Genomic DNA, 16,694 nt, shown 5'->3' with positions numbered 1-16,694 from the left:
ACATTAAACTTCAACCATACAAAACACTTAGGATTTTTCTGATTTCTTTTAATAGCATTATTTAGTGCATGCTATTCTATTATTGTTTAAAATAGAAGTGTGACCTGAGCAACTACCATGACAATCAGCAGGGTCTCATCATCTTTTTTTAATGAGGCATGATATGGTGATTTACACATCGATAATTTACTAATGGCTACAAAATTACAGCTTACACAGCACCCGCCATGTACCAGGTAATATTCTAAGTATTACGAGTTTTACATATACTGACTCCTTTAATAACAACTCTATGAAATAGGGGCTTTCCATTATTACGTCTGTTTTTACAATGTGGAAACAGAAACAGAGAAAGGTTAAATAACTTGCCCAAGTTCACACAATTAAGCAATGGAACTAGGTTTCCAAGACAGACAATGTATTCCTTAACTACTTGCTCCAGTCTAATACACCCAAATTTAGCCAGCTCATTGTTAAATAGCACAAGCTGGCCCAAAGGTTTGCCGTTATAAACCATAAACATTATTATATATTCATTTTACATAGTTATACAAGTATCACCATCAAATAAAGCACTTAGAGTATAATTTATAAGTTGAAGAAAAAAATTTTAATGTTGATACATACTGCCAACTCAAATGCATCAAAAAATATCCGTGGTTATTGAGAGTTTAAGAAAGACACTGAGGAAGGAATTAGCATTCCTTGAAAATTATCAAACAATATGCGTGTGGTTTTGCTTCCAGACACATATTATATATAAATGTACTAACAGAATAAATATATGAATACAGTATATAAAAATTAATAATAGTGGTACCTACAGAAGGCTAGGAACAAAGAAGAATAAGGGAGGGGTTGGGAAGCAATTTTTTAAAGTGTACCTTTATATATATGTTATTATATACTAACATCTATATTAAACAATGTGAATGTCCTACCTATCCCAAAATCAAATTTAAAATTGTAATTTATCACACAACTCAAGAAACAGATTCAGAGACCCTAGAGATATCCAGTCCAACCTCCTCATGTCATTTGTTCGTTACATTTTACATCATATAATGACCAAGCATTTCACCCTGTATAAAGTTAATTAATGCTAGATCTGTGAAGTCTTCTGACTTCAAGCCAGGGATCCTCCTGTTACAATACCAGTTCTCAATGAAAATATCCATCAGTACATTCTGAAAGTCGAGTGGCAAACAAAGGTAAAAAGCTATGCCCTCCTGCCATATAAAACAGGAACCCTATGATGAAGGAGGGAAGATACTGAGCTACTTGCACCTACCTCTGTAAAACTGAAGAAGAGGCCAATGCCGCCGACAAATCTCAAAACCTCCCCAGCATATTTTCCTATTATTGGAGCACACGGTGAGCATGGGTGGCCGCTTTTCATACAGCTCTGTATCAATTAGAGAAAAGAAATTTTATTTCAAAGCACATTTATAAAGAGCAGATAAAAACTGCACTCATATAAAAATTAGTATCTGGAGTACTGTACCCAACTGGGGGCCTTGGTTCTTTAGTAGTGTCCAAAATTCTAAGACGGCTCTTGGGATTTCCACCCCAGTGTCTATGCCCTGAATAATCACCCCTTTGAGGGCAGATGGGATTTCTAAATACTATGGAGAGTCACTCCCACGTTTATGCTGCCTTGCATAAGACACTATCTTAACAGAAAGGAGAGATTATCATGCTGATTTTGATGCTGCCTCACTGTGAGGTAGCTGCATAGTTCGAACCTGAGAATAGCCTCTACGGGCTGAGAGACACAGAGCAAGAAAACAAGACTTCTGTCCTACAACCACCAGAAGCTGAAGTCTGCCAACAACCACTGAGCTAGGTAGAGGAACCAAAGTTGCCAGGGAGACTATAGCACTAGCCAACACCTTAATTTCATCCTGGTGAGATACTGAGCAAAGGATCCAGCTAAGCCATACCCAGACTCCTGACCCATGGAAACCGAGAGAATAAATGGGTGTTGCTGCAAGCTACTAAATTTGTGATAATGTATTACACAGCAAAACTAATAATCTATTACATAGAAAATAATCCCACAAAAAAGGCTTCATTGAGGGGATATCCAGCCCATGGCTCAGAGAGGGGGTAATAGGAGTTTCCCCAGAATAGTAACACACATGAACTTAGGAGAGCCAAGCTCCAAGTCCATCCTCATATAGGATTGGGTTGGAATCTGGAGGTCAGGAGTCCGGCCTGAGGCAGAAGGATGGTTTTAACTGGTCCATCACTCAGCTCCCAGAAGAAAGAGCAAGAAGTTATGATGGGGAAGAAGGGAGAGAGGAAAGATGTTAGTTCCACGTGTCCTCCACCCTGGGGATGTTTAGGTTTAGCTAGTTAAGAAGCCCAATTTCGTATAGACCGCTCTCCTCCTACCACCCTGATATGTCTCAAAACAGGTATTTAGACATCTCTTCTGAATTTCTAAGGATGTTCTGCTAGAATTTCTCTTTCACAACTTGTTCTAGGAGGAGTTGAATAGGGAGGAATTAAGGACAAAGAACCAGAAGTATCTGTGTCTGGCAGGATCCTGGAATGTTCGGTACTCTCGGAAGTGGATATTTGAGGACAAATGACACAGTGCTGCTGTACATGGAATATAATTTGGGCATATGTAAAGCATTTTAAAAATACAGTTCAGCATCAGAAAGTCCATTTCTTCCATGTTCGTCAATATTAATTTGTACATAATACATCTCCAAAAAAATATTTTATACTTTGTACTTACAGCCAGACAGGTATCATTCGGGTTAAAACTTCGGAACCCACAGCAGTTTAAGTTTCTCTGGATGTCATTACGAGCACTTGCTGTATTGTTCCAACCAACTTCCAGTAGCTGACCCTAGAAAATGCATTTAATATGTACATTAAAATGTGTCATCCCACACAAAACGTACAGATCTATGGCCTGCAACTTTTAATACTGAGTGTATCTAAAACAAATACTCTTTACAAGACCATTAAAACTTTTCAATGGGTTATACCTCAATTGCAACAAAAATTAAGGAACTATTTCTATCCAACAATGAAAAATCTTAAATTTTAAATGCAATTTAAAGGAAGCACTTGGTTGAAAGGCATCATCTTCAGAGTGTAACAAGAAAATTTTTCCATTGCCCCAAGTGTGAGACCCATATTGTTCTATAATTAGAGTTTGAAGAGTAATTGCTAGAATGGAACCGCAAACATTCTGGAGCAAATGTTTCATTGCATAACAGTGAGAAAAGATTGGGTGAACATCTGTTAGCAGTAGCACTTTTTACCCGGTGCAGGCAAAATCCTACTCAAGAGATATAAAAACATAGCAACAGTTTTAGGGCTTCAGTCAGCCCCACTAACGCGATCAGAAACAAAAGATTTTAGCTAGGTAGTCTGAAATGGCATTCTATGCAAGAAGAAATTATTTATAGTCCAATCATTTCTCCCCCTTTTTTCCTACACATACTATGTGGCATAATGAAGTACAAGGAAGAAGTCTTTGCTTACCTGTTGCTCCCGGTTCAGGGCTAAACAAGCACATGATACCGATAACTGAACAATAAATACGAGTAAGAGAATGATCATGTACTGAGAATTAAAGTTAAGGTTATTTCTTGATACTCTTAAAATAACATAAAACAGAGGTACTGACAACTTTAAAATGCACTAGAAAGAATTAACCCAGAAAACGGAACAAATGGCACTTAGAGAAAGTTCAAAAAGAATACACATAATATTTTTATTTCAATAATACACTGTAGCTATAAGTTCATGTAAGAAAATACTGACAATAATGATCATTATTTAACTAAAAAGTAATTAGAATTTCATTTAAGTTAAAATAAAAATTCTTACTTATATAAAATAGGAACTAAGTACAGATAAACATTAAGATCACTGTGAAACTGTCAACCAAATATCAACAGGTTAGAAAGGGCCAAGAGGTCACTGAATCAGTCAACGTAACTGAATTTGCAATACATTAACAGGACTATACTAAACTTGCAAAATACATTCTTCATGATGTGAAAAGCAGAAGGTGAGAATACATAAACACAAAATAACTTCACCTTAAGAAACGTTCCTAATGTTCGTTGAACAAATACACAAAGGGCTTGCTAGGAGTTTCTGTTGGACAATTTCGTAATGATAATTTAAAATTAGTTGTAGTTATTAGAGATTAATCAACATAAGAAAGAACAAACCCAACTAGAGTAAAAATCCCTTTTTTAAAAAAAAGGATACAAAGAAAAGCAACACTTGATGATGTTTTATAGCTCCGATCAGCCCCACTAACGCAATCAGGAACAAGAAGATGCCCACTGCAATGACCACGCCGACCACTCGGAGACTGGAAATCAGCCCGAAGCCAATGCCCCACGCAGCAATTCCAATTAGCAACAGACTAACCAACTGCAAAAACAACCAAAAAGAGAAGAGAGAGGAGGGAGAAGGTCAATTTGGCATAATAATGTCAACATATTTTTCAGGCACTCAGTATCTTACGATGATTGCTAATACTCAGTACTAGAATACACACAAGATCCCAGCAGGCAATATTATTTAACAAATTATATTAATCCTCATTCATGCTTAAAAAAAAACTGATAATAATCTATAAAATTATTATGGAGCCTGAGAGGTCATCTAGTTTACCAAGCCTAAATGATTTCTACGTAAGCTTCTGAAATAATAGCATATATAAACCTTCAAGATGCGAACAGATCTCAGTCCAAGATATTGATCTCTTCACGTGAAAATCACTTTCCTTCAAACTCCAGCTAGACTGTAACCTCAGTGATGCTTTCCTAGTCACCAACAAACTAAATTAATCTTTCCCTTCTCTGTGCAACTGGAGAGCAAGGACTCCATCATTTCACCTATTTCCCCAGAACCTATCACAGAATCTGGTCATTGGGAACAGAAAAACATTTCTCACAGGGTTGTTGCTGAAATAAATTGCTTTAGGTGTCATTATCTATTCTAGTAAAATTCATATACAGTTGACTCTTAAAAATCACGGGTTTGAACAGTGTGGGTCCACTTACACGTGGATTTTTTCCAATTACTTACAGTATTGTAAATGTAGTTTCTCTTCCTTATTATTTTCTTAATAACATTTTCTTTTCTCTAGCTTACTTTATTGTAAGAATACAGTATAAAATATGTATATAAAATATGTGTTAATTGACTGTCTTTGGTAAAGCTTCTGACTAACAGTAGGATATTAGTAGTTAGGTTTTGGGTGTCAAAAGGTATACGCAGATTTTTGACTGCACGGGGTGGGGTCATCGCCTCTAATCCCCACGTTGTTCGAGGGTCAATTACAGAGAGAGACCATTAAAACTTTTAGGATGAAAAGAGTATAAGAGATTTTAGCTAGAGTAAAATGGCGTACTGAGCAAGAAGAAATTATTTTATATTCCAATAATTTTATTTATATACTTATAAAACCAACCAAATAAAGAAGTAGAACACATGCCTCAAAAATCAATCATTACCAGTAAAACTCTTTGAAATAGCACAAGTAAATAGCATGCCATAGAAAGATTACAGTTAACTGGTAGAAGATAGAGCTAAAACCGGTAATGTAAGAGGAATGGGGGTGGGGGAACAGGAAAGAGACAGGATTATCAACTCAATGGAGGGTTAACCATTTCCTGGAGCAAGGTGACCGTATAATATCCAGCTGGGAGGAATTGAAATATATAAAATGTACTTTGTAGCACCATTTCAAGGCTTAACAAAAACTATTTCAAAATATAAAATCGCCACTCGCTCAAATGGATATTTTGATACTCAAATGTGCAGTTTTTTATACATGTAATCATAGTTTATTAGACACGAATTTTAAATGTCTTAGTATTTAAAACTCCATACAACACATAGGGATATGAGTCAAACTGAGCATGAAACTGTCTGCAGCATGATAGAACCAAGATATGGATTTGGTATTCTCCATTCAAATTAATACACAGAAAGTTTTATTTTCTGAGGGAGAAAGGGAAAAAATTCTCACAAATTTTGCTGCCGAGAAATATGCACAGTCCTTCTCATTTTCTTAACTGCTTCTTATCACCAGGTCCATTGGCTTCTGCCTCATTTTTATCTCACTCACAATCTTCTCGCAACTTCAAACAACCTCGGAATGAGAGTAAGTCCTCTGCCCCATGACAAGTGAGTTTATTTCCAACTTTGTGGTAGCCAAATTGTACACAAATGAGGTGTACAAGTCAGAAGCCTGAGGACGTGTAAAAAAAAGAAGCGCGAGATGATGGAGGAACAGGCCTCACCTTGGTCAGGCGAGAGGGCTATGCTTAGCTTAGCATCCTCACCTCATCGTGGTACCAAACACTGAAGACAGTCTATGCTTCCTACACATCACAGTGATTTGCTGTTTGCCAGGGTTCTCCAGAGAAACAGAACCAACAGAATACATACTTAAAGAAAGAGAGATTTATTTTAAAAAATTGGCTCATGCAATTGTGGGGGACAGCAAGTCTGAAATTTGTAGGGCAGGTGGCCGTTGGACAAGTCAGGAACCACTAACTGTTTTAGAAAGCTGTCTGATATTTTACCACCAATCAAATCCCTACCATATAGTTACAGTGAATTATTCAGCTATCCTGTCAGCGCCCTCCCAGCAAACCACACCCATTATGCACAACAGCAGCATTTCGGCGAAATGAGAAACTGTTCTCTGCTCTCTCAGCTACCAACTTACAGGTTCGTTAATAATGAGAATCTCTTACCCTTTGAAAAATAATATCTACAACTAAAAGAGGGCACTTTATTACTTCTATAAGGAAGTTTCAGGTCTCAGACTAGGGATTATGCTATTATTAAAAATATTATCTAAAACATTCACAAGTATCTCTGCTCTGATTTTTTTTCCCCCTAGGTGGGGAAGAAAGAAGCAACACCCTTTTACATAACTCTGTCAAGAGTATTGCTCACCAAGTTCACTCTGCTGAGTCTCTAATACAGTTTTCAGTCTATCCCCATCACTAATACCAGGTACCTCTTCTCCAAAAACACTGAAGACAGTATCAGTTTCCTATTGCTTCTTTAAGAAGTTGCCACAAGCTTAGTGGCTTAAAACACAAAGATTTATTCTCTTGTAATTCTGGAGCTTAGAAGTCCATCATGGGTCTCATTAGGCTGAACTCATGGTGTCAGGAAGTTGCACTCCTTCTGGAAGCTCTGGGAGAGAGTTACTTGCAGGCCCGAAGACGTCTCTTCCATCTTCAAAGCCAGTGCTGTAGCATCTTCAAATCTCTCAGACTACAACCTACTTCCCAAAGCAGATCTCTTTCTCTGAGTGAACTCTCCTGCATCCTCTTTACCAGGAGTTTTGTGATAATATAGGTCTCCCCCAGGTGATTCAGAATAATTGGCACATCTCAATATGCATAATTTAATCACATCTTCAAGTCTCTTTTGCTATGTGAGATAACGTATTCCTAGGTAACCAAGGATTGGATATGCACTTTTGTGGGGCAGAGGTCTTATTCAGCCAACCACAGAGGATTCTGGGAACATGGGCAACTGAGTTACCACAGAATCCTTCCTGCTACAAACACTTTAAAATAATGAAAAAGGCTGTAATACTTTATTTAAATAAATAGCTGAGCAAAGAGAAACTACGCAAAACTCCCACATGCCAGGAAGGAAGGGAGAACTTAAAGTCAGAATGAAAAGCATACATGGTGCTATGGGGGGCCAAGAGGGTGGGATAGAGTTCCCGGATCAGAAAAATCCCTTCAGAAAAATCCCTTCGAGGGGAAGAACTTCAGTTTTAAGCCAGGCAGAATTGGGAAGTGGAACTGAGCCTTGCATAGCTAAGACTTCCAGCAAGCTGTATTTTCAGTGTAAGGGGTTACAGAAAAAATACACCACCACACCCAGAAAGACAGCAAAGATGTTTTGAGTCTCTACAAAAAACATTGTGCAAGAAAAAGAAACACCAAGCCTAATGTGACTCTGTCTGGAGTTTAAAACTGTACACTACCCAGGAATGCAGCAATCTTCAAGTCAAGCAATTTGGATAAAAGCTGATCACAGGTAGTGATGGCATTAGATTCATAGAAGCAAATCCAGAATGACTCAAGAGGAATATTTCCAGATCCCAGTCTTCACACCATTTCCAAAGAAAAAATAAAAACTCTGTTGTTAATCAAAAATCACAAAACACATAAGAAAAAAAAACTGACCACAAAAGATGCAAAAAAAGATACAGCAAAAGAAAATTAGCACTCCCAAGAACTTGAGGTAATAAAATTGACTGAATGAGACTAAAATTAATCTGTTTCAAGTCACTAAAAAAAAAAAAAGTATTTTAAAATGCAGACTTGAAAAAAGGCTAAACAGAGCAAAACAAAACAAAAAAGAACTTTAATTCCTTTTTTAGAATGCAGTTTGTAGTAGGCTCCCAAAATATAAGGTATGTATAAATAAATCTAACAATGGTATTACAAAATCTTTAGGGAGAAAACTGTGAAATGAAGAACACAAAATAAAGACCTAAATTAAATGAAATGATATACATGTTCACAGGTGGGAATACTCATTATAATAAAGCATCAATTAACCTCAAAATTAGCCCACAAATTAAATTTCTAGTCAAAGTCTCAATAAGGTTTTGGGTGGAACTTTAAACAATGATCCATTAATTCACGTGGAGGAATAAATGTCACTAAAGAGCTCCAGGCATTCTCAAGATCAAAGGCCTGTGTCTGCTGCACTTTCGCTGCCACCGTGGACAAGAAACGCTCCTAGTGACAAATCAACCTTTGTCAGTGGTTGCATCTGTCTTAAACTGTCTTTGTTATGCTTTCGCCACGCTCTGCAAAATCTGAGTCTGATTCTACATCTTTTGAATGTGCTCTGTTTTTAACATTAGTAAAATTAAATATATAAAAAAGTAAAAGGACTAAAAACGTTAAAAATCATCCAAACGAATATCAGAACTTATTGTAATGGTTCAGTAATTAAAACAAAATAACTGACACAGATCTAAATAAGCCAAAAGTGCAAGCTTGGAAAGAGATGAAATTCTAAATCTGTAGAGAAAGAGTAGGCTTTAATTAACAGCCCTGTGACCATAACCTTCTCATTCTGAAAAAGAATAGTAGTAGTCCCTACCTCACACCATAGACTTAAACACTAAATACAGAAAGTAAAACTAAACTTTTAGGAAAAAATACAGAAAACTGTTTTGACTTTGCTGTTAAAGAAGAATTTCTTAAACAAGAACCCCAAAAGGCACAAACGATATTCTAATATGGTACTTACTGTTCAAGGAAGTATTCTAAGTGCTTTACATTTATTAACTAATCATCTCAACAGCCCTAAGAGGTAGAGAGTGCTATTGCCTCCATTTTCCAGATGAGGAAAGTTATGCACAGAGACATTAAGTAACTTGCCCAAGGTTCCACAGCAAGGAAGGAAGAGGATGGGATATGAATCCAGGCTGTCTGGCTGCAGATTCTGTGTTCTTACCTACCACACTATATCTCGCATTAAAAAATTTTAAATTCTATACAATAAAAACCACCAGACAAATGTAGGATAGACATAGGCCTACAAGTTATTTACAGCACACATGTATGCTAAAGAACACCTACAAATCAATTTAAACAGACAAAAAAAGCACACTGAAAAGTAGTCAAAGGAAATTTAAGAGGCAATTCACTTAAAAATCCAAAAGGCCAATCAACACACGAAAGATGTTAAATCTCATTATATATCAGAAAAATAAAAATTAGAATAAAATACCATCTCACATGTACTTGACTGGCAATAATTAAGGCTGATGACATCAAGAGTGTGGAAAATCTAGACATTATAATCTAGTAGAAGTATAAATTGTTGTAACCGCTTTACAGAAAAATTTGGCAGCATCTAGAAAAATCAAAGATACGTATCCCTTACTAAACCAGCAATTTGTTTCTTGGTTGATACCCAAGAGAATTACCATGTCCCTAATTAGACATGTATCAAGCTTTATGCTGCAGCCTTTGTACTAGTAAAAAATTGAAAACAACCTCAAACACCATGACTAGGGGATTCATAAACTGGTATGATCACACAGTAGAATACAAATGATTTTGATCTATTTCTATTAAGTTGATAAATTTCAAATATAAGAGAAATAAAATTGTACGAATATTGATAAAACATATCATTTATATAAATTTTACAACACGAAAAACAATATTGTATATTCCTTGTGGTTGATTAATAGGTCAAATTGTTATAAAATAAACATGCGTGGAAATGACAACTGTTGATTTTAGGATAGTGACAATTTTCAAGAGAGGAAAAATAGGGAAGGGGATGGAAAGTGGGCCTTTAAGTCAACTTCTTAAAAAGAGACGTGGCAAAACACTGGCATCTGTGAAATCAGGCTGTTAGATTCACAAGAGTCTACCATATTATTTTCTGTGCATATGAAATATTTCCTGACTAAAACTAACCTTGAAAATGTAACAGCCCCTTTCTTCCTAGGGCACTAATTCTAAATCCTTCCACTTCGCTTTCCTCTGTAAATTGGTCCAACTCTTCTCATTCAAACTTTCTTTTCACTGTTCCTCAAAATAGCTATTTAAATCAAGATCTTCTCATCTGTATCTCAAATATTTCACTTATTCTTATCTATGCATTTTCAAGTACTGCCCACATTGTCTTCTATAATTTGCACCCATTTAAGGAAAAGAAGGCTTTCACATGAGTGTGGTTTATGTCTGACGTCAGTAGGCAATAATTTCTTGAATCTCCACTTGTTTATAACAGAAAGCAAAGTTCTAGGTCTATCACACCTGGGTACTCCTAAGTGTGAAACAAAATACCACCCATGGCCCCCTTCTCATAGCCAACTCCCAAGCACACACATGCATACAAATATATACATTCTCATCTGTAAGGCAGAAAGAAGATAGATACAAAACAAATTTTTAATTACTACAACAGTGAAACTGTCCAAATATAAACTTACCTGAGCTAATCAATTTTCTGATAACCCCCCAAAATATATCAGGTTTTTTAAATTAAAAAATTGAATATAGCATGTTTTCTTATGTTCTTGTGTGTGACTGGTGTTTCTAACACTTATAACAACCGCTCACAAGTAGTCATAATTCACTTTTTAAATTAAAAATAACACCTGAAAGTTTATGATATGCCCCTAAACAGATCTGATTATCAGTGTTTCTTTAACTTTTACTAAAAAGGAAGCTTTAAAGATAATAATGAAACTATTTCTGAGCAGTGATAATTATGTTATGGTTGGTTTGTAATTTTGAAGAGAATGGGATTATAAACTAGAGATCTAAAAATTCTAGATTCCAATAGAATTCTGTATAATTTAAAAGTCTTTGTCACTAGAACTTGGTAGACAAAGGAACTGCAAGAATCTTTTGTTCAATAATAACAACAGTGTGCTTATGAGACCAATTGTAATAGAAAGTAAATTTAGACCTATGACAAATAGTTTCCTTCCTTTGAGAGAGAATTCTGATAAAAACAGATTATGGATCTGTTAACTCGTTGATAGCAATGTTTTTATGAGCAAGAAGTACCAACCTTTCCTGTTTGCTCTTTACAACAAAGAAAAGTGAATCATATAAAAGGAGCTTTTATCTTGTTTTGTATTCTGCTGTTGCACTTTATTTTTTACTTTTTAAAAATTTATTGGGGTAACACTGCTTAATAAAATTAGATAGGTTTCAAGTGTACAATTCAATAATAAGAGAGATTACAAGAACAATGATCACATCAAATCAAGATTATAAAAGTGTCTACAACTGGTATTGTTTCCACAAGCAAATCCTAAAAGAAGGCGGTGGAGGCAAAACTAACGGTACACAGGTGCGTAGATTCTATACAGGTGGAGCTAGTGGAAGAGACAGAGCAATTCTCAACAAAGAGGTTCACAGGAGAGCACAGACTCACAGAACACCAAGACACAAAGCAATGGCCAGTGATCTTAATCTAGTCACTTCATTTTATAGGTGATAAATTAGAGTAGCAAAATGACATGCCCAGTGACACAGAGATGGAACTTTGGCAAACTTTTTGCTTGGTACATTTTTTTCTTGCTGTAGGATTATATATCATAGTGCCCAACAATATATCTAAGTAATTTTAAACACTGAGATATAATACTAAAGACAATATTATAATGCATACAAAATTATAGTTTTTGCTTTGTAGCCAGAATGAGATGCATTTGAATAGCACCTCTTTAGCTCACTCCCTATGAGACCTGGCTGCACAGTCATGTATAAAAGAATAAAGTTCTCTAACTCATACAACTTTTCCATTCGTCAACTACTATATTCATTTTTTGCTTTTTATTTTTCTTCTACCTAACCTAGAAATTTTGTCACATATGCCTACATTCACACACAAGCACACTGTATTGCTTGGAGTAGTAGGAAAACAAGAAAGGATGAAGACTCTTTATCTTTGAGATCACTCTAGCAAATAAAATCTATTAAAACTAATAAACATGTATTTATGCACGTTTTGGACTGATACACGCAAAGCCATTACAGAATAAAGAAAAAAATACATTGTGCATAATGCTCTTCATAATCCAGCTTCAGTGGGTGGCCGAAGTATTAAACCGCTACACTAGCCTTTTCAAATGACGAAGGAGTTGCCAACTACTAGATGTCCCAATTATATTTCTTTTAAGAGTGTACTATCTTGCCAACACATTTTTTAAGATCATCTATAACCTATGACGAGTTCTGGTTAGTATAAGCTCCATCTTGCAAGAGCTTATCAGAAATTTCTTAATACCTGCAAATTTGTCTACCTTCACCACTGTGACCACCTCTGTACCTAGACTAACTCTAAATCCTCACCTTGTCAATGGGATTTTTATTTTTATTTATTATTTTTTTGAGTTAGCACATAATTTATTTAGCAAATGAAAAAATAGGTCAAAAACATTACCCCCAAGGCAAGGTTTAGTCTTCAATCCCAATTTTTTTTTCATTGCATACATTTTCCTTTTTTTTTAATTAAGTTTATTGGGGTAACATCAGTTAATACAATTATATACTTTTCAGGTATACGTTATCATTTGACATCTGTATATTCTGTTGTGTGTTTACCACCCAAAGTCCAGTTTCCTTCAGCTATCATATATTTGATCCCCTTTACCCACTTCGCCCTCCTCCTAAACCCTATATTTGACCCCCTTTATCCCGTCTACCTCCCCCTTCCTCCCCCACCCCACTAGTAACCATTATTCTATAGTCCTCTGGTAACCACTAGCCTATAGCCCATGTTCATGAGTCTCTGTTTGTCCTGCTCATTTGTTGCTTTTAGGTTTATATCTCACATATAAGTGATATCATGTGATTTTCAGCTTTTTCTGTCTGGCTTATTTCGCTTAGTATGATAATCTGGAGGTCCATCTACGTTGTTGCAAATGGCAGTATTTCATCTCTTCTTACGGCTGAGGAATATTCCATCGTATATATGTACCACAGCTTCTTTAGCCAATCATTTATCGTAGGACACTTCAGTTGCTTCCACGTCCTGGCCACTATGAATAATGCTACTATGAACATCGGTGTGCAAATATCTTTTTGGATATGAGCTTTCCAGTCTTTGGGGTAAATACCCAGTAGAAGCATTGCTGGATCATATGGTAGATCAATTCTTAGTTTTTTGAGTAACCTTAGTACTGTTTTCCATAGTGGCTGTACCAATTTGCAGTCCCACCAGCAGTGTATGAGGGTTTTTTTTTCTTCAATGGGCTTTTTAAAAATAGGAGCACTCCCTCTTAGCTGAAAAGAGCTCTCTATACCTTACTCTAAAGATAAAACAGCAAAGGAATTGATGAGCCAGAGAAATGTCCTAGGCCATCTTTCTGCAAACACCCTCCCTAAGCTTACCAAATTTAACTCCAGCCTAAATTTTACTGCTGAGCAGGTCAGTGGATACTTGCAGATTGGGAGCAGAGGTTGTACTTTAATGTGCAGCTTATTGTATGTCAATACCTCAATTAAATTGCCCCCCCTTCCCCCCCAAAAAAGACAGCTTTACAAGGCGAAGCATTTTACAGCATCATCTTTCTTCTGGCATGGCACAAATCATGATGCCTAGAATTACAAATATAATTTGGTGACAAGGAAAAAAGTCACATTTCAAGGATGACAGGACAACAAAACAGATGAAGACTGGGACCTTGAAGACATGCTTGGCTCGGGCATCTGCTCTGGACTACCTACTTCGGGATATTTCATGTTGCTACATGAAGACACTAAAGCTTACTGTTTAGACAGCAGTAGCTGAGTTTCTAACTGCAGCCGGACTCTAACCCTAATAGAGTGGTCTTTGATGGTCTTTTTTATTAAGCCAATAAGATCAGGTCAGACCCATCCATGCTAGCTATCTTTAATTTCTAATCTTAGAATAAAGTCCAAATCCCAAGCTGACAAATCCAAGGATGCAGAGGGCCTGAACTACCTTGGGAGGTAATTCACCAGCCATACTTTCCTACCTCCAGCCATACTTTGAATTCTTCCAATGAGCCCTCTACACTTTAAGTGCCATACAGTCGAGGTACATGTTGATCTGACATTCTTAGCACCTGGCTAAGAGCCTGTACAGAGAGGTACTCAAAGTACACTGCCGAATGAAAGAGCTCACGATATTGCTCATCATGCTTTAAGGACCAATAGATGTTTATTCCTTAACCTATGAAATACTAGGGGGTAAGAAATCCATCCAAGGCTATTCCAGATTATTCTTCTTCTGTAAAACCTATAAAAAAGATTTTCGTTCTTTCATCAAATATTCACATTTCAAAAACAAGATGCAAAGAAAGACCTGAATTATTTCTACAACAGCTACATTTTTCCTGAGCATCTCAATTCTACCAGAGTAAGTGAATCACTTTGAGGATGAAATAGGACTGTAGGACACTTGAAAAACTGGATTCGACTCGCAGTTAAATTATTTAAAAATGTTTTGTCAGTATGAAAGAAGAGAGAAGTAGTGGTGGTGGTGGCGGGTAAGAAATCTAAAACAGGAATAAGATTTAGGACTACACCACCAAAATGTCACACGGCATCCACAGATGTATACAGAAAACAAAGGCCCCGGACGATCTGCCCTCTCTAAGTATTCATGATGAGGAACTGCACTTGAACTTTCTCTCTGAACTTCTGCCTAATGTGGAAAACTGAAGAACGATTCAAGCATGATCAAGCATGTGTTTCTATGATGCCAAACATCTGGATGGAAATTAGAAAATTCTATAAATAAATCTAGATATTGCTAAATATCCAGACATTTAGTGTTGAAGCCAAGACCTGTTATTTGTTTCATTTTCATTTTTCAAATGACTTAGGAAGCCTGACGTGTGTTTGTCACATCTTTCTTCTTTGTTCTCCATGTTGCCAGATTTTATACTTATTAGGCACAAAATAAACAGCATTTAATATCCTCTGAGAAGATATTACACAGAGGGAATCAAATATAAGGAATCTTGACTTGTCATTTTCCAGGATAACTAGTTTGAGGTGGCACCCACACCTGCCAGCAAACTTGCAATCCACCCTCTCCCTTCCCTCTTTGAAGCAGTCTGGGAGACAAGAAGTGGAGTAATGGGCAGAACAGCCCTGCACTGATTCCTTCGCTCAATTAACTAAATGCCAACCATATGGCAGGGCTGTGCGGGCACTCAGGAAAGCAAGTCCTTACTGCTGAAGGCCATATAGTCTGTAGTATGAAAAATAAAAGGGTAATTGCCATTTTCAATGACTTCTTCTTTAGTCAATTCAAGTATCAAGTCTTAGTCCTCATCTTACTTAGCAGTATTTAACACATGTTCAATTCCATCTCCTTAAAACTATTTGCACTTGGCTTTGAGGACACTAAAATGTACCAGGTCTTCCCCCCAATAATTTTATAGGCCCTTCCTTCTCAAGCTCCTTTGCTGGCTCCTCTATGTCTCCCAAAACTCTATTTTAAGAGAGTTCTTAGTTCAATCCATGGACAACCACCCTTCTCCATCTACCCTAGCGTTGATTTCATCCAGTCTCAACCATAAACACCACTCTCTATGTTGATGGCTTCCCGAATTTAAACCTCCAGCTCTTCCTCTCCCCTGAATTCCATTATTGTTAGTCTAACTGCTGCCTGACATCTCCACTTGGGTATATGACTGGCATCTCAACTAGTAATGAACCCCTTATTTTCTTCCCAAAGCCTGCTCTACCCACAGTCTTCCCTACTCCCATTAATAGCGAATCCATCCCATCAGTTGATTAGACCATAAATCATGAGTAATCTATAACTCATCTCTTTCTCTCATACCCCATTGGGAAATTATGTTGGCCTCACCTTCAAAATACAACCAAAATCTGATGATTTCTCTTACTTCCAGTGCTATCATGCTGGTCCATGCTTCCATCACCTCCTGCCTAAATTACTGCAATAGCCTTATATCTCTGATCTCACTGCTTCCGCTTTTGTCATCTATTATCTATTCTCAATTCAGTGGCCAGACCACCTTTTAAATGAAAATCAGGCCCAAAGGCACCAACAGCTCCCATTTCACTCAGTGTAATGTAACTCAAGTCCTTACAGTACTCTGAAGGCACGTCATAATCTGGGTCCCAGAACGTCTCTGATTCATTTTCTATCACTCCACCCGTTGCCCCTCTTTC

At 36.8% G+C, this 16,694-nt stretch overlaps 1 protein-coding gene across 1 annotated transcript in view; it reads right to left on the bottom strand.

Annotated features, from left to right (window-relative positions):
• The window catches only part of TSPAN13 (tetraspanin 13), a 29,720-nt gene that overhangs the window by 6,246 nt on the left and 6,780 nt on the right, over positions 1-16,694 (bottom strand). The window contains exons 2-5 of the mRNA XM_006911964.3: positions 4,246-4,413; positions 3,508-3,588; positions 2,750-2,863; positions 1,292-1,405 (exon numbers count right to left, since the gene is read on the bottom strand). Of these exons, the coding sequence (XP_006912026.1) occupies positions 1,292-1,405; positions 2,750-2,863; positions 3,508-3,588; positions 4,246-4,413 (477 nt within the window). The remainder of the gene's footprint in view (positions 1-1,291; positions 1,406-2,749; positions 2,864-3,507; positions 3,589-4,245; positions 4,414-16,694) is intronic.

Source organism: Pteropus alecto, unplaced genomic scaffold (assembly GCF_000325575.1).
Source record: "Pteropus alecto unplaced genomic scaffold, ASM32557v1 scaffold21, whole genome shotgun sequence".
Lineage (NCBI taxonomy): Eukaryota > Metazoa > Chordata > Mammalia > Chiroptera > Pteropodidae > Pteropus > Pteropus alecto.
This window is presented reverse-complemented; position numbering and strand designations above follow the sequence as displayed.